Raw genomic sequence first — 26,275 nt, 5'->3', positions numbered from 1 at the left:
ATATCATCCTTTGCCTGTCGATTGGTTCTGGTGAGATGCTCAAGCTCTGTTTTGGTGCATATTTTGTGGGGCTGCCTTTGCATGAATTGGGAAAATGGAAGGTTATGGTACTGTGAAGTGGCTTTGTTTCTAAGGACTTCAGGTGAAGATAAGAAGGTATAAGACTGTCTATTCTGTTTTAATTGTCCGTTATTCACTATGTTATTTTAACATAATGTGAAGTAAAGAGGATCTCTATTCTTGCATTGTTACAGTACAGTTTATGGTGGTGGATGTGTTTCCACTGATGGATTTCCCACAATTCCATTTGCTGTCAAGTTAGAATAGAATAAGGAATGGATATTTAAAACAGATGACCGCTTGGTGGCACTGTTGTGCAGTGTGAACAACTATCTACTTGAAAGACAAGGATGAATTTACTCTTAAATTGTATGCCAAAACCTAAACCCAGACACACATAGTATGATTGAAACCATTTTTGAACCTGTACAGCCAAAGCCTACAATGTATATGCTCAGACGGTACAAAAATAATTGGCCCGATTGACATGCGACGATGTGAGTGCTCTCACTGTATGCAAAACACAACCACTATGTACATTTCTGTTCACTGACAAAGATAATTACGTTCATTAAAACCGTATGACCCTATGTCCTGAGTACCCAGCAAAAAACATTGAGAAACAAGCAAGCAGCTTTGTGCCATCATTTGCAATCAGTCTCAAACAAGGAAAAAAAAGACAGACTGTGTTTATTTTGTTTTTTTTGACAAGGGTCTATCGAGTGAAATTTTCTTAATTCACTTTGTGAATTTATCAGCTGGTTGAAATCAGACTAATAGGCTAGAAAAGGCACAAAACCACTTATTATTATTCTTATTCTTGTTCCATACTGATACCAATATTAACTCACATACCAATATTAACAGTTTGCATTTTTGATATAAAAGTGATTAATCTTACAGCCCTGATATAATACTATAGCATAATAGCATACTATCTCTACTACCCCACAGAAAGAAATACACAGCTAACAGTATGACATCACACAATGTGTGTTTGTACACTATTTCAGGCTAGAGTTGTTTCAGGATTCTATCAGATTCATTCTTTTTCATCCAATCCAGCATTTTCAGATATCGGGCCATTACCGATACCCATTGATGATAACAATATGCCATCTCTGTAATATGCCTTTCAGTATGTTACGGTAAATAACCAAGGCTATCTGCAGTGTACAGCTTCAGAAATCTCATTGGTCCTCATTTATCAAAGTTGCATATGGTCATGTCTGATTGTAAAATGAGTGCACACAAATTTCACCTAAATTCTTTTATTCTTTTATTGGCTCACTATTGAAACATCAGCATGAATTAGGGCATACTTCATGTAAATTATATGTATATGAGGGCAAATTGGGGCATGTCTGTTGCAAATGACATGCAAATAAGGTACTTGTGCGCTGGTTTCCACGCACTGAATCAGACACAGTTTGTACGTCATTCAGGACGGTTAGATCTGTGCTCATTCCTACACAGCTTAGATGAATACGGGCCATTATGACTTTCAGTTCATGAGACTGTTAAAACTGCAAGACAGCCAACTATGATACATCCAGTCATCTGACAGCTCAGTTGGACGCCATTTGAACAGTTAATCGGGACCCTCACAAAATTTGCCAGATTCTGAAGATTATTCGAAACACACTCATACTGTGTTTATCTAAAGTTGTGGGAATTCTATCCAACATCACAGTCCATGCTCATTCTCTTTATTATCTCTGTTCATGTTGTGGTGCCGCTATATAGGCTTTGTTGTTGTGCTTAACTACTACTCTCTTCCTCTCTCAGTGATTGATTCTACAGATGCCTTGGTGTTTGCAACTCCTCCTCCCCCTCTTCCCCCAACCACTGTCCCGACTACAACCATTAGTACCTCAACAACTACTACCATTGCCCCTACTACTGCTGCTACCCCCACTACTCCTGCTCCAACTACTGCAACAACTCCAACTACAACCACCACTACTACCTCCAGCACTACAACTCTCCCTACCCCACCTTTCACCATCAAGCGGGTGGATATGAACATGCTGGGTATTTCCTCAGACATCACCAATTTGTCACTGTACAAGACCAAGTTAAATATAAATGGAAGTAGCAGTTAAGAGCTAAGGAGAGTTAAGCTGGACCCCGCTGTTGATTTATTCATAGCATAGACACCCTGTCTAGCTAAAGTGGCCATTTTTGACAGGGACTTGACTGATGTTTGCCCCATACCCTTAAGAAGGCACTTTCCCCAAATTAGTATTGACATTGATACGAATTTGTATCGACAGTAGCATCCAATTAGCTTGTTATTGTTTTATGAGATTAAAAGACTCTCGCTAGAGAATTTGATTGTGGGGCTTAGAGGAGACTCTGACGCATAAAAGGAAAACATTAAAGTTATGTAGCTCTAATGTGCTGATGTAGTAAGTATTAGCCCTTGATGTTGCCTGTGGTTGAGAATTGTAAAATGTACTCCTCTCCCACCTGTTCTGCTTAGCCCCGCATATAAAGATCTGGAATCTGACCGTGGATGCTAACAGTGACTATGCTAACGTCAGCTGGAAGCACAACTTCCCTGTTGACAGCAGCGAGTTTGTGCTAGAGTTCACACTGGACAGTAAGACCCAGACACACTTGCTGAGGGCTTGTGAAGGGAACGCTTGTGCTTTTGATAGGGCTTGCTGGAGACCCAAATCATCCCAGTATAACAGACCCAGTCTCAGGATATGAACACTTACACGGAGCGCTAGTTTACCAAACAGTTTACTGCCGAAACTTGTGCTATATACCAATACCCATAGACATCGCTGTGAGCCCCAGCTACTTTTATGCTATGATAAAAAGTGAGCTACATGTTGTGCTGAATGATGAAACATTCATCATATCGCTCAGCTACAAGCAGAGTGGCTCTGCAAGTTGTTCACATCCTTTTTGTATGATGATACTGATAGATATTCCTCCCAGACACTTTTGGAAAGAACAAAGGCACTGCTCCGTTTTATCTAGCATCTCCGAGGGATGAAATGAGCCTGCCATTGTGTCTCCTGTGGGGTTCGGTTTTGTGTCCTCAGCAGTCCTTGAAGTTCCCTTTAGGAAGCTCCTGTTCTCTCTGGTGGCTTGCAGGAACAGGGAGAGATTGGAGTAAAAAATTTGAGAGGGAGAGAGAGCGGTTGAAAATGAGAGAGAAGACAAGAGCCTCTTGTGTAACTAGCATTGGATTGAAGGTCATTTTGAAACATTGAGTAGGGATCAAAATGACATAACAGCTCCAATCTTCATTACACCACAGGCTTTACACTCAAAACATTTTTCTTGCCTATTCCTCTAATGGCTAGATATTAGCTTTAGCTTTTTACCTTTCTGCCTAATGCACAGGCGAAGTCTGGTAACTACATTAAGTAAATGCCATATTCTGTTAATGGCTTTTTGTATTTCGTTTGGTGATTATGATGTACTGCTAAAGCATATCTATGTTTTGCAGCCACAAAGTCAAAAAGCTTTTCTTTATAATTAGCCTGTTGAAAAAGAATTAGAGGCATTTAGCATTGGCTGGCCAATGGCTAACAACAATCTCCCTCTGTTTTGCGCTCTCCCTTTCTCTCTTTCTTTCTCTTTCTCTCTTTCTTGTCTTCCATTTATCTATATTTATCATCATCATTGGATCGATCATCATTATCTGCCCCAACCCCCATGTGCCTTTTATGCTAATATCCTTATTCGGCTGCCCCACTACTGATTAGCTTGCCTCACAGTTGCTAGTCAGTGAGCAGTTTGCATGAGCCTGGCTGGCACATCCTGATGTACATCTCAAACTTCTGCTGTCTCTTTCTGGGCCTGGCTAGTAGATGTTTTTCGGGCAGAGGGATAATGAGGGGGTTAATGTATCCAGCCCAGGGTCATCTCTATGGGGCTTCATCATCATGTCCTCAACCTTGAATCATGCGCTCAAGGGCACAGTGATGCAATCACACTCTGTGATAGTGTAAAAGCCGGCCAGCTAGAGGTTTATAAAATATGAACCCACTGTGCTGTGCATAGAGGAGCAGAGGGATAGATTGGATATCATGGAACTGCATCAGGTCAACACAAGCTCACACAGATACGCAGACAGGCACAGTATAAAGGAGCCTTGGCACGGACATGTCTCCTAACAACACAGGATATTGATTCAATCCTGCCCTCCTTCTCTCTCTCTCTCTGCCCAGAGAAGTAGCTGGCTGCCGCATGCTCTGTGTGTGTGCTGCGCTGTTTGATAGAGCGTGAGGCTGGAAAGGAAAATTTTTGATCTGATGGTACTTTAAGGGGTTCAGTAACTCTTTATTTGGATTGCTCCTTTTATATGTTTTGATGATACTTCCCTGGCATCTAACTAAATGTCTCCTAAATTCACCTTAATTGTTCCCAACCCTAAACTTTAACAATAACCTAGTCTCGCACGTCCAGACATGATCTCCACCATGAGCAACTTCCATATTTTTCTGGAATGTCCCTTCACTTTTAATAAGAACCATATTTAACAACTAAAGCAAATCTAAAATTATTTTTTAAGGCACTTGTTTATGTGTTTATTTGTTGCATACTAGTATAAAGAGAAGGGAAAAACTGTTCCATTAGCTAAGGATGTGCTAATTTATAGTGTTTCACTATTTAACGATTGAACTCTAGAAGGTAAAAGAGCCCAGACTAGAGGAATCTGGGGTGTGTTTTAGAGGGGCTGTACCCTTGTTAGCGGTAGATTTTGCTGCAGTCCAGCACCAAAAGTATAACAAGTTGTCCCCAGTCGAGTATTATCTTTATGAGATCAGATCTGGCCCTGCAAGACTAACTCTAACCTTAACCTCAACCCAAAACCTAACGCTAACCCCAGCCCTAAACCTAAACCCAGTACTAATCCTAACCCTAACACTGTTGAGTTTGACCACATAGTTTGTTAACAATTTGAACATCTTTTGCTAATCTGTAGGAGGCTGTCCAAATAAAGTGGGGCTGAAGTTTCTCTTTATTATGCAGAACAAAATCTCAGACATTCTGTAGTAATCACAGTAATTGCACTGTGCACTTTTTTTCAAGACACTGCTGTAATTATATACACTATGTATTCTATCTTCACCAGTACAATGGCAGAGACAATGAGGAAAATTACTTTTTGATGCTGAGATTTTTTCTCCATTAAGTTTTTCAAAAAGTTAAAGCTACAAATGATACACCAAGATGCTGAGATAATGTGTCTCAGCTGTCCTCTTTGTGTCATTCACTATGTAGCTTAAGCTAACCGTCACAAACGCCCATGCGGTGCTTTGCAGGAAAGGCTGTGGTCAGCTCTTAACAATAAAGGTGCCAAAAAGGGTTATTTTGAGTGATGCCATAGAAGAACCAATTTTGGTTCCCTAAAGAACCTTTCAATTTATGTTTCTGTTATGTGTGTGAGTGTGAAGAACCTTTAATATTTAATATTTTATTATTTAATATTTTAAATATATTTTAAAATTTACATTACCTCATTACAATTGAAAGGTTCCAAACCAATTGCAAGTTTTCCTAGAATGCTACATCCAAGTCGAGAACCATTTAGGAACCTTTATTTCTAAGAGTGTAATGACATTGTTTTGGCAGTAAGATTTGGCCAAGCATTTTATTTTAGCACATTGCATGCTGTCACCAGCATGAGTTTTAAGGAAGCTCATGGTGCATTACTGAAGTCATGCTCATGTCTTCTCACTATTATGGAGACCCTGGAAAGACGATGCGTGTTATGCTAGTGGTGTCTGGCTTCCTCTGAGATGAGATAAGGTCGGTAGATGGTTGAGACTGGGTGCATCTCCTTTTTCCTGTAAGCTCATTGTTTTATTCTATCGCTCCCCCTTTGGAAGTATTAAGTAACAACTCAGCATCAAAGACTGTGTTAGGTATCAGACTGCTGAAATCATTCTTGTAATTTCCCGGAGCTAGACTTTGATGTGAGCCATATAAGTACTGTCCAGAATTTGGCCAGCAGTACCATTCACTATCACTTCACAGAATTGTCTCTCTTTTTCGATCATTTTGTCTGGAGAACTACACTGTGACCTCAGACAGATCGCTCCTTCAGCAATCTGCTAATGAGACTTCTTCAGAAAACTTTGTACTGCCTCGGCCTGCCTCTTGAAGTCTTCAGATGATTATTCTCTTACTGAAAGATACAGTAGGAGGGCTTACCAGTCTCAATCAGCGTGTCTAACCATCTCATGGAAGAGACGGCTTTGCTGCCTGTCTGCTTTAAGTCGTCGTTATGGTAGGTCGCTCTGTCCTGGTTTGATGGACGCTCCTCTTGTGTCTCCTCCTCCTAAGGTAATGGCCCTATGAAAAGTGTGCTGTTCAAACATCAACCCCCCATTAAACTGGCTGGGCTGACAGCTGGGGCCAAGTACCGGCTACGTGTCTATTCCCACGAGCAGCCTAGCGTCACCAGCGAGTATGTCACCTTTGAGACCAGCGGAGGTGAGGGCTAGCCTGAAACCAGATCAGAACTGGGGCCTAATACTCTAAGCTGCAGGCTTATTAGTTATTTACCCTAAATGGTCCATGTCCTGAAAAACATATTTTCTTTGCTTTTTTGAAATAAAAGAGGTTGACGGAGTATATAAACATTGTTAAATTAACATTGTTTCAAAACGCACCATTCACTCCCCCAGGCCATGAAGTATATGTATTGAAATGAAAACACAACAAGGTGCATTTGAAGGTATCTGCCTGTTTGTCTGTCTCATCTTCTGTGTACTTTCTAGCTAATTTTACATGACCTCCTCTCCCATACAGCTTTTTTCTTCCTTAAATCCATATCGCTTGCCCATCCAGCGATGAAGAAGCAGGTGTCAGTAGCCTATTTTTAATAATGTTCAGGCTTTCACAATAGCATGTGGATGGAGTCTGTACTAAATAATATGTCTGAAGACTACACATGTAGGGTTCTAGTACACACTCATGATTGGAGATTTAAAATGTTAGGGAAGAATAGTGTGAGGAGTCATACAAACATACTTTTAATAGAATAACAGTAACAATAACATGGAAAATGCTGGTCTCTCGTGTGGAGTGTTGTGTTATCCATGTTAAAGACTTCAAGTTGGTAACTATTATGAACTACATATAAATCAAAAACAATTACCTTTGTTAACAAAACAAAGTTTTGCTATTACTTATCCACTATCACTCTCCCACTGAGAAACACCAGAAGAAAAAAGTCACATGAATGAAGCGGTCCAAGTCAGCTTAAGGCAGTTTAGCCCTGCCCATTCGCGCTGAAGTTATAAGGTGTGTTGCAGCCTGAAAATGAATTATTTTATTCAAAAAAAAAAACAAAACACAAGAACGATTATACATTATGGCCCCTTTAAGACTTTCCTAGGAAGTTGTTTGGTAACTACTTTAAAACTATTGAGTAAGTTCTGTAGTTTTGAAAGAGCAATTAAAATGTGAGAACACAAACACTTGCAGTTTAAGAGGTTAACGATTCTTTTCAGATTCATCAGATTTCTTTTTGCTGTTTTTGCACATAAATAAAGCAATTTAAGTGTACGTTAACCATTATCTCAAGTTTGGAGTCTGCACTTAGCTAATTGCAAAAGTCTTCAATTAATGTGTTTCACGCAGTTGTTTATGTGCTGTGTCTAAATTAAACTTTCTATGTTTTATAAGGAGCCACAGCAAGGGAGCAATTTAACAAGCCACAGACATTTCCACTGAGAGTACTGAAGAAAGTGCAATATGTGGGCAGTATAATGTAACTGTGTTGAAATGTACAGTCATTGCCGTTTGCGATGAATAGTTACAATAATATTCCTAATAAGCAGTTATATTTTTGTGCTAGTAGTAAGCAATTATTTTCAGTGTTTCATAGACGAATGAGTCAATTAACAAAGCTTTGCCTCTGGAATTGTCGCCTGGTTTCATTGATTGTAGTGTCTTTCAGTAAGCCATTCAAATCGATAAGAAAACAGCCCTGTTTTTTTCTCTTATGAAACCTGTGATCATGGAATGAGTGTGTGCCTCAGGTGTGGTAAGCCAGATGAAATCTCCCACGCTGTGTTCTGTAATAGCATGCAGAATATAATATTGATCCTCTATCTCTCGTTCAGCATTGTTTCCCCTCTGGCTTGGGCCGGTTTATGATATTAAGCATATTGAATGTGTCTGGATGAGAGTAGCATAATATGTCTTTTTGCCCTGATTAACACATAGATGAGAAAAACACATTACCTTTACATGGACTGTCAAGATAACCCTGCAAATGCTCGGCACCCAGTATGGCAGCTAATTCTGTTTGAAATCAGGTTGTAGTACATTCTAGGGCTCATTCAACATGAAGCTTTGTTACTAAGTTTAGGGAGCTAAAAAGTCTAATAATTGAAGGTATTGGCTTACATAATTTGAAATGGCCAAAAATGAAAGAAACTAAAAGATAAATTAAGAATACAAATACACATACACATGCAAATCAAATAATCCATACCTTCAATTGAAAGAGATACAACAATTATGCAAAAAAACTTGTTTAAAAGACAGACAGTGCCATCTAGCGATACATAAAAGCATTTTGATTAATTGCTATATTATTTCATATTATGGTTAATATGACCTTAGACTGTTTTTGATGTGTACATTTTGGGTGTTTTTCATGTATTTTGACTGGGTTTGAACACTTTTTGGCTGGAAATAACAGAAGCAATCTGATAGCAAAGTATAACTATACCCATGCACATTCCTACTTCAAGTACCCTGAAGAAGTGATTTTAACATAGCACAACATTTTAGCCCTAAGCAAGCACAAATGTAGGGCTAAGAACCTGAATCCTGGCTGATTGGATGCAGATATTAGAACATAGTAGGACTTGTAAAGGCGAATGAAAGGGATGTGCTCCTTTACTTGTCTTAATAGCTCTTGAGAAAACGCCGACTCTGTGCTGATATTGTTGTCACAGTGCACGGCTTGATAATGCAGGTCCTAATGCGCTCTTCCTTCCACTAATGTGTTTTTGATAAAGGACGGTTGTCAGTGAAGGCTTTGCCTGCTGGAACATAAAGACATTCATTAAAGATCTGATTTTGATTTGGTTGTAATAAGTCACAGGACAAATGGTGGTGAGTAGTCCATCTAGGAAACATACATTTCATTTCTCTCTCTCTCTCTCTCTCTCTCTCTCTCTCTCTCTTTCTCTCTCTCTATCATTCTTCCCTCTCTTTCCCTTGTGTATGTTTGTTTTATAATAGCCTACAGCAAGGACCAGGTAGACATTGCCACGCAGGGCTGGTTCATTGGTCTCATGTGTGCCATTGCACTTCTGGTGCTCATCCTGCTCATCGTTTGCTTCATAAAGAGGAGCCGAGGAGGAAAATACCCAGGTAAACACTAACAGTGCTGTAAAGATAATGACACTCCAAAGGCCAATTCACATTGGGCTGATTTCCGAAGAGATTTTAGTTGTCCTGTTGTATGTGATGGACCAGATATGCTTCCATTTTAAGTTATCTTTCAGTCCATGCTGGCTGTCCTGTGTTTTTTTTTTACACGTCAGATCTATTTTTTTACTTGCAAGAGGGAGTAAAGTGTAAACTCCATAGAGATCTAGTCAGATCACACATTCCCACTTTTTATAGTATTCTAAACTAGATTTAAAGGGTCCATATCATGGAAAACACAATTTCCTTGCTTTTTTAAAATAAAGGAGTTTGAAGTAATACAAAGTATCAAAATGTGCTATTCACTACCTGGTCCATTTAGTCTGTATTAGGCTGCAAAAACAGGCCGTTTTGAATATATTGTTTCTGTGGTGTCACAAAAATCATATATCCACCTATTCATAATGAAGTTCTAAGGGGTGTTTCAGCTCTGAGTGCTTTTTTAGTGAGGCACAGTACAGGGCAGCCAATCAGAACAGAGCTCATTTATCTTAATATCAGTCATATATCTGGCATAGTAATGAATACAGCCTGTTTAATTCTAAGGAATACAGAAAGGCTGGAAAATGGTAATTTAAAATGAATTACGACCATTTTTGTAAACTTCGCAAGTAAGTGGACCCAAAAGAGAAAAAAGAAAGTACAAGAAAAATATTGGCTCTTAAAAATTTTAATTTACTGAACCAACAGCAGAAAAAAACATGACTGTGATTTCAGACCTGCTGTTTGTGTTGTCAAATTGTAATCATGCTATGAAACCGATTCATTAGAATAGAAAGGGGGACAAATTAGTCAATTTTTCCATCTGAACTTGTTTCATGAGTCAGAGTGAAATGTACACAGTTGCTTGTCGGGGTAACATATCATTTTATTGGTCCATTTATCATGAAATACACATACAATACAAAGAGCAGTGGCTGTTTTTAAATGGAGACACAAGGTTTTTATTACAAATGACATATTCCATTGACCATCCAGTGTAGCAGAGATAGTCCAGCAGAGGTGGAGCTGTAATATTTCATGACAGTTCCAAACGGTTATTCATGAATGTAGAGATAGCCTATTATATGTACTGTTAACTATGTCAAATCAATTTGTGTTACACAGTGATCACAGATCATGTGGTAATAGGTCTATATTTGTTTATTTGCTTCTATATTCTAATCATTCCCATTATTGTGCACCTATTTTCCTTCCTTTTCCTCAGTGAGAGAGAAAAAAGAGCTACCTTTGGACCCTGTAGACCAGAAAGACCAGGATGGATCATTTGATTACCAGTAAGTCTGTCTTCTGCTTTACAAAAAAACTTCAGTGTTGAATTCTGACATTAAAGGGCTCATATCATGGAAAAACTTGATTTCTCCTCCCTTTTTTGCCATATGTAGTATATAATATGTAGTTTTAAGGTTTCAAAATGTTCCATACACTTATGGATACAGTATTGGAAACTGCCCAAAAACAGTCCATTTTGAATTTGGTTTTGTGATGTTACAAAAACCAGCGCATACATATATATTCCCCTATTGAATTTGCAGCAGTCAGTCCTTCCATTCACTTCAAAGTTAAGAGAATGCGACACAATACAGGGCAGCCAGTCAGAACAGAGCTTGTTTAACTATATCAGGCTTAAAGACACAGTAACAAAATCAACCTGTTTAATTCTAAGGGTTGGAAAATGGTCATGTAAAATGAATTATGACTGTTTATGGTACATTAACCCACAAAAAATCATAAGTAGACTTTAAGGGGGAGAAGATAAAGTCCAAAAAGTGCAAGATATGACCCCTTTAAGCAAAAAAGATTCCACTTTGATTTTCTCCTCTTCTGTCTGAGGAGAGCTTATTTACCTTTCTGCCTTCTAATATTTTATTGCTGTATTTGGTGTGTTATCTGTTGGTGAGTTGCCTTTCTTTTGCCTGTTTCAGGTTAGCTCTGACGTAATAGAGAGATGAGCGGGAGCAGCCCTTCTCTGTATTAATGAAAACTAATGAATAACTTAATAACTTACATAAAATCTTCTTTAAAGAAACAAAAACATTAAAAATCAGTCATTTGTTACGCTTAAACTAACCAAATGCTTTACAGAAACACTGATCCCATTAAGCTCTCTGTCTAGCAGGAGCTGGGCAAGCATTGCCAAGGGCAACGGTCACTCAAGTAACGAGGTAGCGGCGGTTGCCATGGAGTTGACTGCTCTCTGCTGTGGCCTCGCTGAGAGTAGCTCCAGACAATGGTCAGCAAAACTGCCCTGCTCCCCTCTAGTCTTCCTTCAGATAGCCAAACTCTGGATGACTAAGGGATGGGCTACATTTGGCACGCATTTATGCCATACTGCTCGGGCACACAGTCCTTATGCCATTTGGCAGTTATCAAGGCACTGCAGTGTGGTGCTAATTGTACCTTTGACCTCATTATAAGCTGCAGTCATAGTAGTGAAAAAAGCATGTTATTGTCAAAGTGCGCTGGCACGGTCACTAACAATTTTATGTGTGACCTATGATAGCTGTTTAGTCTTATTGGAAATCTACCTTATAGTGTAATTTGGTAATAATAGTTTCTTACTGTGAGCTCATTGAAACAAGAAGAGAAATTCTGTAGAAAGTGCAAATTCTAAACTTTCAGTCAATACAGTGTTTTTGTTTCTTAGAATGAAATGATTTAATAAAAGGTTATATTTGTCAATACAGTCATCTGTTGGGAGGTAAATAAATGAAGAAAACACAGAACATTAATTTATAGAGACATGTCTTGGGTCTTACTACAACAAAAGTTCGAACTTCCCACTTAGTGCCATAACATATTTAGAGGGCAGCTGAGAGTAATGTTTGTTTATTTGAACTGGAGCTGTGTCTGTCATCAGGTGGAAGCTACTAGTATTGACATCTAATAAACTTTAGGTTTATATGTTAATAGCTGTATAGAATTAACAAAAAAGACCTTAAAATCCTTGCTCACAAAGACAGTTATTTGTCACAGTTGTGACAGGCCTAAGTATTTTCTTGTTTTGCAGACAGAAAAAACATTTTTTTTTCCATTTTCGTAATTTGCCATGATTGTCATTGTTTGACATAGAAGGAAACATAAAAAGTCAAACTCAAAGCTGTCGATATAAAATGTACATGAAGTTCACTGTGTAACTCACTAAATAATTTAGTGTGTAATTATATTTGAATAATTTAGCAAAACTAAAGCAGTAAGCGTTGATGCACAGATACAGATTACAGATGCTGACTGAACTAAAGACTGATTCATTAGCATTAGCTGTTTTAACATGCTTGTGCTTTTCCACTATAATGTATTAATTTGTTGAATGGAAAACATTCACTAACAGGTGCACTAACAAGGCAAAACGTTTCATCTTACTTTCTGCAAAACACAGCCGCTTATTAACATCTTCAACAGCTGTTCTGCATTCAGCGGCACACATTCAGTTCATCTTACTATGTACTCCCTGACAAGAGACTCAAAACCACAAATCTGCTGTAATTGATTGCCTCTCTAATGCCAAGTCCTTTTTTTAGTGGAAATCCATGTTAAGATCTGTCTTCTACGTGCGCTCAATAGCTCTGCTTCTAACTCCTTTGTCGTCTAAACTGTTAAATGTCCTTTTTACCACCCATCCTTGTGACCCCTCCTCTTCCTCTCTCTCCCTCCATCACTGAAAATGACGGATTGGTTATTAAGGAATGAGAACAGGTATTTGGTTTTGACACAGCATCTGTCAGCTTGAGCATGTTATAGACCTCTGAGGATGTGTCATTGTTTTGCAGTTTGCTGTCAGCATCCGGACAAGTCCTGGATCTTAGTTGTTTTTCATGGGAAGAATGAATGGCACTATGTGGTTAACTGAGTTTCGAAGTCTACCCGTGCTGCCTAAAGTTGGTCCATGAGGACATTTGATTTGGCTGCCCAGAAAGTTGCTCTACCTTCACCCCTCACTCAATTTGAGAACATATTTCCATATTGTATATGACTTAATTAAATTTTAGATTTCCTTTACAAGTTGTACCTTTTGAAGTATTTTAATAACAAAATATAGTGTATTATTAGAAAATACCTTTTTCATCGTTTTTTGCATCGTTTTGCATCGTTTTGTTATTTGGCTTTCAGACCAACCGCAAATTCAGCATTGTAGACCCCTAAGACACAACGTTTGGGTACCCGTTATCTATATCTTTTGTCCTATGTACATTTTCCCCCAAACATAAACGTGTCATTTGAATTACACGGTTGTTCAAATAAGGATAACGGCTACATACATGCTACATGCAAGCTAAAACTACTGCATGTTGACAACAGCAATAAAGACTGACAAATACGCTGTGCAAACTAGCAAGCTTTGTCAAGTAGGGTAGTGAGGTGGCTTTGGCAGTAGTGGCCTACAGTTTGAGTACAGTAAGCTTCCATTTTTAGTTGCGTTACTTTTCTGTAAATTAGTGATATCAACTAAATGCACTGGAGTGTTAGCCTGCTTGTAGCCAGAAGACCCAGAGTATCCAGTGACATTCAGGGGGAAAAAATATATAGAGGATAAAACATATTGACTTTGGGACATTTTTGTTTGCCATGGAGTGCCACAGCAGCAATTTTCAGTAGCACAATTCATTTTTCACATAGGCAAAACTGGCTTAGACCTGGAGTCCTTTTTTGGGCATGTCGCTCAGAGGTCTATTGTTTTTTTCTTAAAGGGAAGTTGGCTAGAAAGGTGGAGTCACAGCTGATGTCCAGTCAGCAATCTAGTTCTTCAGGGGTGTCAGATACGTAATTGGGCATGTCTTTATTCAAAATAAGGCTGCACTTTCAATCATGAAGCTACACTGTTGACAATAATCAGTGCCAATGGGCATTAAACCCACCCTATTATAGTCCATTAACAGCCTGTCATTAATGAGGCTCAAACAAAGTCAGTATTTAACAGAGCGTCCCGAGACAGCTTGACGGGTCTTGAAGCGCTTTGCTTGGCCAGTAAAAGATGGTTTTGTCTCTTCCCTGTAAAAGCATAATTGCTTTGTTTTTGCTGGATGGCTGACATTTAAAAAGCACCAACTCTGTGACGCAGAGGTCAAATCAATTTCACTGGAGTAGCAACGGAGGGCGAAGTGCCTCTCCCTCCGGCCCTGTTTGACACCCTTGAGGTACTGTTCTGCTGAAAAAGCAGCACTCGACAGCAAGAACCCAGTGTTGCAGCTACTGACTTGAAATCCACTGTATTTCTTGCATGTAGTGTAATGATGTTATTGCTCTAGCCTGCTCTGAGGTCAAATAAAGTCAGACCCACATGGAACATGCATGCAGTGAAACAGCTAGCAAAATGTTTAGGTTCTTAAAGCCTTGCACTGCAAAAAAGATGCCTTGGCAAGTGAAAGCACCTTAGTCAATATATCTATTATGTGTTTCATTGTAAGATTGTTACAACATTGTTAGAACATTCAACTTCATTTCCAGCAGGGTTGCAATGACACAGCTATTTTCAGTACGACTGTCGATTCTGAAGACAAGATTAAATTTAGTTTTGGGAATTTTATGTATTATAAAGAAGCACTAGTCATACTGCACAGATTGTTTCTTAAATAGAATGTTATTTTAACTCCTGCTCCTTTTTTAAGTCCCTCCCTCCTCCCTGCTCACTTTACTCTGATAGGATGCACCTAGATGCCTGCATTTGATTATTGACAGTGGATTTTGTGGAAAACAGTGGAGAGACCCTTGTAAGAGATTGAGGGGCATGTCAACAATACAATTTAACATTTCAAGTGAAATTTTTTTTTTGCTTTTTGTACTGAAATCATTATGCCCATTTTTACTAAAATTACTTAACAAAAGGGAACGGATCTTACTGCATTGGCAGACTCTGCCTTGAAACAAGAAAAGTGCTTTTCCAGTGCAGTAAAAAAAAGCAAGTAAAAATGTCTACAAATAGGTTGAATAATCTTACACTAATCTTACAACAATCTCATAATGAAAAGGTAGACGTATTGCCTACAGTTAAAATGCTTCCACTTGCCAAGACATAATTTTTTATCAGTGCGGGCATATGATGACAACATATTTCTTGATTTTAAAATGTTTGATTTCACTGTGCTTGAGATATGGTTGGTAGGATGTTGATTAGCCAGATTACATTCACATCAAACAGAATAATTAGCACGTCTGCTCTGCATTCAATGCACAATTAACAAAAATAGCAGCTTCTACGTGTCTTGAATAGAATATTAGGGACAAGAATGTGTGAGAAGAAAAGACAAGTGTTACACTGGTTTCTGTGTTCAGCAGTCCCCCTGCAGTGACTCAACTGTCTTTTCAACTGGTTTTCCATCCTCTGTTTTTAACCCTCTCTTTCCCTATTGTTCCCTGAAGGTCTCTTGAAAGGGAAAGGTATGAAAGAAGAAAAATGAGCATTTTTGACTCCCTTAATATCAGTTTGCCCATCATCTGCATTGAGTTTTTGGTTTTAATCGATTAACACACACACCTAAATCAATAACGACATTGTCCAGGATGTAAAAACACTCACCCCAATGTTTTAGCAAGAGTGGATTTCACTCAGCATCTTTAACATTTTTCATTATTTGACCTGTGGTTTGACCTTAATCCATCAACTAGATTAAATGTATTCTACATCAAACAAACAGATTTTTTCACCAGATAGCCTCTGGCCAAACCTTAACCCTGCTGCTGAATCCCTGCTGAATTTGTTTTTTTTGGAACTACATTATAACATTATTGAAATGACATGGTTTGATCATTTTGACATTTCTCAGTTAGGTTTGTCACTCCTGTCTTGTGTTGTAACATATTTATCTTGTAGTCCCAACCTGTGTCATTAATCGATTAAAACAAAAATTCCTTATAAGTAGGGCTGGGTATTGGTAAAGAGATATCATTAAAATACTAATACAGATATCTTGTAGACTTCGATATCGATACCTTTTTTCAATTGCAAACTGAAAGTGGATGTGGCTTAAGCCAGAAGTGAGTGTGAGGTTCTCCATCCACTTTTGATCATGTAGCATCATTTAGTAGTCAGCATCATGCCAATATAAAGAAATCTGAGTCCTAGAGGTTTTCCCAATCGGAAAAATGATCAGTGTTTTCCCAAAGCACAGCAACCACGCTTTTCCTATCAAACTACATGCTTTGTTGATTTGCTACATTTCACATTTTCGAAAAATTTAAATAAAATATAAAATGTGGCTTGTACAAAGGTTATGGAACATTTTATAATGTATTTTATCCTGTATGTTTACACTCCAATGTGTTCACCTCAGCAAATCTAAGAAACTGCACAACAATTTGCAGATATTTCTAAGAGAATTATTTTCACTTAGAAAATCAACAAAGCATGTCATTTGACTGGGGTATGCAAGTTTTTATGTATGTCTGTGTGTTCCAAACCTGAAAACAAGGTCCATTTTAGTCCCAAAATGTCACTGGATCCTCTGAATTACAAGGTCATTAAGGAGTCAAAATATGAATATTGCTACATCCATGCTAGAAGCAAGCTAACATTCCTGTGCAGTAAATTGACATCTTATGACAGTAAGTCTACCACTAAACTTTTACCTTATTCAGTAACAACACCAGATACTCAAACAGCTTAACTGAGATATTTGACAAAGCTTGCTGGAATGTGTGGGGTATTTTGGTGAGGATGCCAGTTTTATGATGTCAGTTCAGTGCACAGCAGTGTTAGCTTGCATGTAGCAACATTCATATTTCACCTCCTTGTCCTTGTAAATTCAGAAGATCCAATGACATTTAGAGGAAAATGTACACACAACAGAACATATAAAGTTTTGAACATTTTAGTTTAATACAGTGCGTGATTTTTAAAAATGCTGTTTTCCCCATAGGGAGACATTGCTTAGACTCTTTGGTCTCAAATGAGAAGGTGCAACACACATCTTGAATGCTAAGACTGACTACTTAGGTATTGAAATTCAGTACTAAATAACTCAAAATCTGATATATGTACTAATTCTAGTAGTATTGAAGTCATTTGGGCAGTACTGTAAAAATTTCGAACTTTGATACCCAGCCCTGATTATAAGCAGTTTCTCGTTGTTCTGTTCCTTTTTTTAAATTTAATGGAGGTTTGAATATAGTAATATGTTGTGCCAAACACGTGGTTTCAAACCAGTTTTACTTAAGGAGTAATGTTCACATTATTGCCTCTGTTGTTTTGCCTCAGTGATCCCCTAAGCACAGTGACAATGCTACTGATGTGGGCTTCCAGCTGACATGGTTTCAGAGCATGGTGCATGCAAGGAACCATGTCCTCTAGCCACATTATATCACAACTGTCATTTGAAACATACGCTGTACACCACTGGCCACTTTACAGTTAGAGACTGTAGACCATCTGTTGCACACAATTCACATTAGTCTTCCTCTAGCCCTTCATCAGTGGTCAGTTTCTGTCCGCAGAACAGCTGTTAAGGACTACAACAGCAGACCTGTAATCAGAAACAGACCAAGATTTAGTGGTGTAGAAGGTGGCTGACAAATTGTGCATGAAAACAGATGTCTGCTGTCTGTAATTGTGCACTTATATAGCGGACTTCATAAAGGCATCTGTTGGTCGTACATTTTCTAAACTGCGGATAGGTGTGGCTCATAAAATGGCCAGTGAGTGGACGAACAAGGTAGGCCTTCCTAATAAAGTGGATGACGAATCTTCTTGGCTGGCTGATGCTTCTTGTTTCTGTGAAGTGTACACTGGATGAAAGCATTTTTGCAATACAGAAGACTTGAGTATATCATAAGGTCCTGTAGTGGGATAAAAATAGTGTCAGTCACACCTTCTTTGATTGATTGATTTTTTCAGCATCGTCCACAAAATGAGAATCCTTCATTCAATGGAAAAGATCTTGTAAAAGTCTGCACTATAAGCCTTTTATCTTTTTTTCTCTCAAGTACCTTACCCAGGTTCTGTAGTGCTCTTCAATTCTGTGCCTGCTGTGACAGAGCAGATGTGCTTTTCTAATTCTTCTTGCATGATTATCCTTCATACTTGTGAGCAGATTCAGTGTCAGCATCATATGTCTGCGAACGGAGGGCAAGAGAATTAGTAGAACATAGATGTGTTGGTAATTTGCCATCGTATTACCTGAACCATAATGAATGAGTGTCTGGGCTGCAGAAGTGTTTTGTCAATAAGCAAAGCATCTGCACCCCCCCACCCACCTCCTTACCCCCACTGTGCTTTGTGCACCTCAAAAAGTGGCTCTCTCCTGGGATGAAACTATTGTTTTTGTGCTTTAGTTTTTGATATCTTTGCTCTATTGTCTGTTTTCTGAGAGAAGAAAAAAAATGTCAAGTTCTACTTTTGTGAGAAAGCTCCTGAATTATAGATATTCCTGCAAAAAATAGTTTGCCTCTTTGCTATCCAATGCAAAGGTTTTCCTTTGCGGTTTTCTCTCGGATATCCACAATGAAAAGTAACAAAAGAGCAAAGCAGCTCAAAGTTTTCTATTTCTGAGGACTCTTTGGTTTCAAACTATTCGTTATCCTGGTTGCAATTCCATTTCAGGAGTGCAGAAATGGAAAGACAACTTGAATAGGCACATGCTGATATAAAATCTCAAGGACAACATTGATAATTAATAATTAATACCTTGTGTTTGCTGATACCCATAACCAATCATTTAAAAATAATAAAATAAAACAGTCCTTTTCAAATTTGTCCAATTTATAGATGCCTTTGCCCTGCTTTGCTGCTGTTAATTTTCTTGCTAATGCTAGACGTATATGATGCTAGACTTTATATAGATCAGTGGAATGATAATTTTTGAAATGACTAAGTAGACTAGTAGCAATGAAAGTCCTTAATGAGTTTCCTTCCTTCTGAAAGTTTGTCGCAAACTGCTTTTCTGTTGTTCTCTTCTAAAGCTGCGAAAACATCCATCTTTATTCTACAACATCTGAGCATGACTATGCTTGCATCAGTGCATGCATGGGCAAAAATTATGCCAAGTTACCAGCCATAATTATTGGCTATAATTCTAGAATCAGATCAATTACTATTAATAATTTAAAATTTCTCATTTGTTGGTGAAAAACCAAGTATCTTCTTAAAATGTTCTTAGCAGCAGGAAAAACATCAATAACAAACAAGTGGCTTCACCTGGATGTCCGAACTAAAGGACAGTGGATACGTTTTTTTTTTTGTTAACAGTTAATAATTATGTTTTTTTCTTCACCTTTTTGCTAAATGGGTTTAATGTGCTCTATGGCCAAAAGTATGTATACACCAGTAGCTTGTTGGACATCCCATTCCTAAACAGTAGGCATTGACATGGAGTTGCCCCCTTCTTTGCAGCTATAACAGGCCGCACTCTTCTGGGATTTTGTAGAGTACCTGTGCTCATTCAGTCAAAAGAGCATTTGCGAGGTCAGACACTGATGTTGTACAAGAAGGCCTGGCTCACGATCAGCATTCCAGTTTATCCCAAAAGTGTTCAGTGGCGTTGAGGTCAGGGCTCTGTGCAGGAGTTCCTTCACACTGCCATGTCTTTTTTGAACCTCAGTTTGTGCACAGGGGCACAGTCATTTGCACCAGGAAAGTGCTCAGACTGTTGCCACAAAGTTGGAAGTTTGTAATTGTCTTTGTAGGCATTAACATTAGCCTTTACTGGAACTAAGAGCCTGAGTCCAAACCCTGAAACAGCCCCAAACTATTATCTGTCCCCCACCCAACTTTACTGTTGGCTTTGTGCTCTTAGGTAGGTAGCGTTCTCCAGGCACCCACCAAACCCAGATAGCGAAGCGTCATTTGTCAGAGAACATGTGTCCAATGGTGGCGTTTTGCACCACTCCAGCCGTTGCTTGGCGTTGTGCATAGTGATCCTAGGCTTGTGTACAGTTGCTTGGTTATTGAAACCTATGTCATGAAGCTCCTGACACCTGTGCTGATGTTGCTTTCAGAGGCTGTTTGGAACTCTGTAGTGAGTGATGCAACAGAGGATAGGTGATTTTTATTCACCATGAGCTTCAGCACTTGGCAGCTCTGCTCTTTGATTATGTGTGGTCTGCTGCTTTATGGCTGAGCTGTTGTTGCTCCGACACTTCCATTTCACAGTAATAGCATTAACACTTGACCAGGGCAGATCTAGCAGGGCAAGAATTTCTCTGACTTGTGGCTAAGGTGGCATCCAATGAAAACGCCATGTTTAAAGTCAGTGAGCTCCACCCAAGAGCTCTATCTATTCTACTGCCAGTGTTGATCTTTGCTGTTTGGCTATGTGCTTGATTTTATGCACTTTTTAGCAAAGAGTGTGGCTGAAACACCTGAAGTGAATAATTAGGATGGGTGTCCACATACTTTTGGCCATATAGTGTATATTGTTCACACATGTAGACCCTTAGCTGTGAAGTGGGATGTTACATCACTCTGTGTTTTTTTTTTCTATCACTTCAACAGTAGCGATGAGGACAACAAACCTTTGCAGGGCAGCCAGACATCTCTGGATGGAAATGTGAAGGAAAGCGATGACAGTCTGGTGGATTATGGAGAGGGAGGGGACGGGCAGTTCAACGAGGATGGCTCTTTTATCGGCCAGTACACAGTCAAAAAGGACAAGGAGGAGACGGAGGGCAATGAAAGCTCGGAGGCCACTTCACCTGTTAATGCCATCTACTCACTGGCGTAGAGCCTCCTTCAGCTCTGCCCTGGGGACAGCACCGCCAGGAAACTGGAGGCCGCAAATACACGAATATTTAAGCCAATATATGTAGAGAGAGAGCAAAATGGAAACACATATTACACAGAATGCTGGGATGCCTTGTCCCCATGAAAAGAAGAGGGTCAAAGGTCAAAAACAAACCCCATCCCCACGCTATTTGGAGGGGAATTTAGAACAGTGCCTGTGTCCCTAAGCCCCATACAGACTGTAGTGTGACTATAGGGCAAGGGGGCATAGGGAAAGGGACGGCAACTCGGGACTTTCAAGCATTTTGTGTGGCTTTTTTATTTTATTTTTAGAAATCCCGAACCCGCTTTTACCCCTGACTCCCTCTCTGTAGCTAGCATCAAAGAAAAGGAGACACAAGCGGCAGTCCTGTGACATATCAACTGTGGGCCGACTCCACAAAGGGACGTTGGCAAATGCGTTTATCATATTGATATTTCAGCAACGAAAGATCTGTTTTTTTTTTCCTTCTCACAGCCGATAGATGTGTCAAAAAAAAAGATACATGAATGCTGTAATCAGTGCCGGCGCAGCTTGCTGTGCCATTCAAAGCTATGCACTATGTATTACCACACTACATTATCTTTGGTTTGAAATCGGGTGATAAAACTTCTCATTTTCTTTTTTAAATGTTGTCTTGCGCGAAAAGCTAAACCTTAAATCTCTGAAATGCTATACTTCCTATACCTGGCATCCTCCCTGCAGATATGTATGTTTTCATTTGCTGCTTATCGAAAGCTTTTGCAAGTACATTTTCATTGGCTGCAGCTTTAGCGTTGCCATAATCGCCACTGACATTTATAGGTCCCAACCCAAGCACCATCACTCGTAAAATGTTGAGAAAGATATTATTTTGAAGCATGGTAGACTTTTAGTGCAAGAGACAATGGGTAGGATGAAAAGAAGACTTTATCTCTTTTAGGGAGACATTATGTTGGTAAAAACACAATTGTATAATCATTTTTCATAACTGGCACTAAATATTAGAATAAAGGGAATGACGAAAATGATGATCATGATGATGGACCTGACGGCCACCATTTTTTGTAGTATTTGGGCCGAGTCCTTTGTTTTAGTAACAGTTTGTGCAGGAAGTTTAAGAGGGTTGAGATGCAAATGTAGGTGGACTGCCATAACAGAAGCAGTAAATACTGAATGGCTTTCTTAACAGAGAGAAACAGTCACGTATTTAATTATGGTTTTATTTAACATTTTCATCTCGTATATTTTTGGGAAATTGACCTATCTATGCTCTGTCCAAAAATGTGTTGTTTTATAGCAACTGTTGCAAGGCTTGCTTTGTAGGAAAATCCATGTAAGAAATTCTAGCACACAATGCAGCTTTTTTGTTCAAATGCCTACATTTATTATCATATTTCAAACGATATTTATTTTTAATAAGTTTTTTAAAAGTTAGGATAGATGCTAAGTAGATTTTTTGACAATCAAGTATTGTCATTGTAATCAATATTTTTGATTAGCTACAACAACATAACCCAGCTTGGTATCGCTATAAGTTCTCCTTATAGGTCTGCACGGGCATGAAATTGAACCCGTCCCTTACCTGTGAGTCCCAACCCGAACAGGCCCAGTTTTGTACTGCCAAATTTGACACCCAAACCCCGGCCCGAACCCACCTGCACGTATGAACAGAGATGGATTCTTGCATTAACGCTTTGCTTTGCTACTAAGTGATTGAGATGAATGATGAAAATGAACTAAAATAAACTCAACATACTTATAGCTGAGGTTTTGTGGTAGCCAACACTGACCTACCTAACTACCACTTAAAATACTACCTTTGTCTGGTGTAATGACCAGGACGTAATGTTTTCACAATGAAGGCATCTTAAGTGTAGTAAGGCATTGTTGCACACATACAAGACTATACTAAAGAGAGAGAGAGAGCACAAGAAGAGAAAATGTTTGTGTTAAATTTACACAAACATTAAATTACATTCAATTTACAAGGCATATTCCTTCAAATATAAACAAATCTACTGCATAAAAAATCAGTCAAACACAAGCCTGATGTTGTACATAAAAAATCGGCCCAAATCCAGCCCGAAAATTGATACTATGTCAGGCCACATAAGGCTCGGATTGAGTAGCAGACGTCTTTGTCCAGCCTTGCAACAACTACAAATGAATGCATTTGTGATCGGAGCGTGGATAGGTCAGTTGTAGAGACTGTATGAAAATTAGTTACGAACAATGTTAGGGGAGCCATCAGATGACGCATGCTTTCTTTCTAGAGCTTGGCCTCAACACTGCCCACAAAAGCCATGCATATGTAAGTCTAGTGCCACTTAAAAGTGGTGGATGTGACCACTAAGCTTCTGCACTCACAAATACAGCGCCACTTTTTGTACTGCACCAATATAGTCACTTCCCCCCAGAGGGCTGGTTGTATGTAGAATCAAGTATTTATTTGTATTTAATTTATAACATTCGTAGGACTAATGGATTAATGTTGACTTTAATGAACACCCAATTTTAACTGCTTGTCTCACAGGGTCACCTAATCGTGACTCTCAACACAGATTAAAAGCTACATCACGAAAGCTTCTTACCTAACGTAAGGTAAATATATACTTTAATAGATCTATATTAGACCCATACTATGTGGCAATGGATGGGCAATGGATTTCTGCTGTAAACTAACAAACTATAATGTTGCCATTAAATGTACGTTTTTGTCTCTTGATTGTGCTGCTCTTTTAGTATTACTGTTATTGTATTACTGTTATAATGTGTTGATATATTTAGAATTTATTTAATGTACACTTTTACATGACACAGAAAGGAAATATTGTTTATTTATTTTGCTCAGATAGGGTCTTGTGTCCTCTTTAATTTGTGTAAATATTGATTTTCTCGACTTCACACTTTACAAAGGAGTGGAACAACAAGTAATCAGTGCAACCCGAAATGGTAGATGTTGTAAATGCATTTCAAATATTACTAAGCTTTGATTAGATATTTTCTTACACTCAACCTTTATGATTGGCTCAGTAATGGTCTTTGATGGGGTATTTGAATGAGGCTAACTTGTGCGCCCTCTTTGTTTTGTACTGTATGTAAGTGGCATAGCTGTTCTCTCTGTTCTCTAGGAATCTTACATGATGATGTACATAGTGAGTGCTCCAAAACTCGTGTAGCATTCTGCACCTTTCTACAGAGGATGAAGCTTAATCTTTGTCTTGGTGATCAAATGGCAGTGTGTGAGGCGAAGTACGTTTGTTTTTTTTTTGTTTTTTTGTCACTTCCTGTTTATACGCCACTTCGCCTCAGTGTCGTCCAATCAGGCTGCAGTCCTGTTCTCCTGTCATGCCTTTCACTTGTGACATTAGAGGATCCTACTGACGACGTTGACCACTCTGTGGAAGGGCTCTAAATCAGGTCCAAGGCGATGTCCTCGATAAATGCCTTCACGTTAAAGAGAGCTTTGTTTGGTGAACTCATTGAAACCTCATGTTGGACTTTTCATCAGTTTCTGCGTTTTCCAATACCTCAAAGCAATATTCTACCTGTTTGTTTTTCTCATTGTCCTTGTTTTCATTTCCATCAAGTAATCTGCCACCAGAACTTTTACCACAGCCTACAGATAATGATTTACATGCACAGACAACTCACAAGAGCACAGAGGAATAGCGACAGTGATCTCTGAGGCTTGTAGTCGTTTAGAGTGACCACTTTGAGGGTAACAGTGTTTTACGGAAGCGCACACTCTTAAAAACAAAGGTTCTTTGGAGCGATGCCATAGAACCACTTTTGGTTTTCCTAAAACAACCTTTCAATGGAAGCGTGAAAAACTTTTTTAGTTTAAAGAACCTGCACATAATATAAAGGTTCTATACCAATTAAAGGTCTTTCCTAAGACTTTAGCTCTAAAACCATTTAGGAACCTGCATTTTTAAGAGTGTAGAAAGCCAATGATCATGGTACATCCAAACCTGCTTGGAAATGGAAGATAGGAGTTGTTTTGTGTGTCTATATTTTCCCCACCTCGGGCCTTTGGACTCACCTCTTTGACAGCCACTTTTGCTGTCCTCATAGATGCTTTTCTTTTTCCATAAAGACAAAAAGGGAATGGACTGGCAAAGTTCAGAACAGATATTATATGAATATGTTTTTGCACCTCCATTTATTCTGTCTTTCTTACATCATCAGTCTGTCTGTGTGCTGGTTTCTGGCTAAATGTATACACTACTCTAGTCAGTATACTCTACTCAGCTAGAAAAAATGTGTTTTAAATATCAAGTGTCAAAGAGTTGAAAATATAGATATGCACTTCAGCATTTCAGCAGCATTGTACTTCATCTCAGATTTTTGTTTGTTACAAATTCTGTAAAAAGCAGAATTATCACATTGTATTCCATAGATTCAAATTATTATTATTATTGCTGTTGTTGTTGTTGTTATTTAAAACACTAGTTTTGTATCAAAATCTGATCCATTTTTTTCTGTCATCAGTGTCCCAAGACAGCTCTTTGATTTACTGCTTCTGCCTGCAGGGTAACAGTGTTGTATGTAAATCTAGTCAAAAAGAAAAATGGCATATTACCATATTCACCATGTATGCGTGTATGATGAGATGCTGCAACTTAATCTGCTAGAAAAGCCTTTCTTTATAGTAAAGCTGTGTCATTTTCTCTACCTTTGGGTTGTGTCTTTGCTAATGTTTAACGTGTGCAACTGTGAATCAGTCATGACAAATATTACTTCTTGGCACATTATTTGTGTTAGCAGGTTTGCTTTTTAACATTGAACCATTTAAATAATCTACAGTTAGTAATTAGGGGCACTTTGTGGCTGTTTACATCTTGCATTAACATATCACTGTTGTCGGAAGAAAACCTTCCATCTCCATTTTTATTGTTTTTCAGTTTTTGACATAATTTGAAAATGCCTGTTGCCCTTTACATTGTGTGTAAATTTCATGAAGAATGGACCAAAAGAAATGGCCCAAATTAACTTGGAATAAAGTCTGGTTCTATTCACTTACATTAAAAGTAAAGTAGGTTTTTTCCTTCTCCTGTAAAGTTCTCATTTTGGAGATACAATGTTTTCTTTCGACAGTAGCGATATGTTTCATGTTC

At 38.6% G+C, this 26,275-nt stretch overlaps 1 protein-coding gene across 7 annotated transcripts in view; it reads left to right on the top strand.

Moving 5' to 3' along the window:
* The window catches only part of nfasca (neurofascin homolog (chicken) a), a 132,191-nt gene extending 106,359 nt beyond the window's left edge, over nucleotides 1-25,832 (top strand). For 3 of the 7 annotated variants that reach the window (XM_036559906.1, XM_036559907.1, XM_036559905.1), the window contains 6 exons: nucleotides 1,849-2,094; nucleotides 2,546-2,665; nucleotides 6,376-6,525; nucleotides 9,295-9,426; nucleotides 10,691-10,760; nucleotides 20,906-25,832. In XM_036559906.1, coding sequence (XP_036415799.1) covers nucleotides 1,849-2,094; nucleotides 2,546-2,665; nucleotides 6,376-6,525; nucleotides 9,295-9,426; nucleotides 10,691-10,760; nucleotides 20,906-21,134 — 947 coding nt within the window. In that variant the 3' untranslated portion in view covers nucleotides 21,135-25,832. The other 4 variants (XM_036559908.1, XM_036559909.1, XM_036559910.1 and 1 more) reach the window with 4 other exon arrangements.
* The last annotated feature ends 443 nt before the right edge of the window (nucleotides 25,833-26,275 follow it).

The sequence above is a fragment of the Colossoma macropomum genome, unplaced genomic scaffold (genome assembly GCF_904425465.1).
Source record: "Colossoma macropomum unplaced genomic scaffold, Colossoma_macropomum, whole genome shotgun sequence".
NCBI lineage: Eukaryota > Metazoa > Chordata > Actinopteri > Characiformes > Serrasalmidae > Colossoma > Colossoma macropomum.
This window is presented reverse-complemented; position numbering and strand designations above follow the sequence as displayed.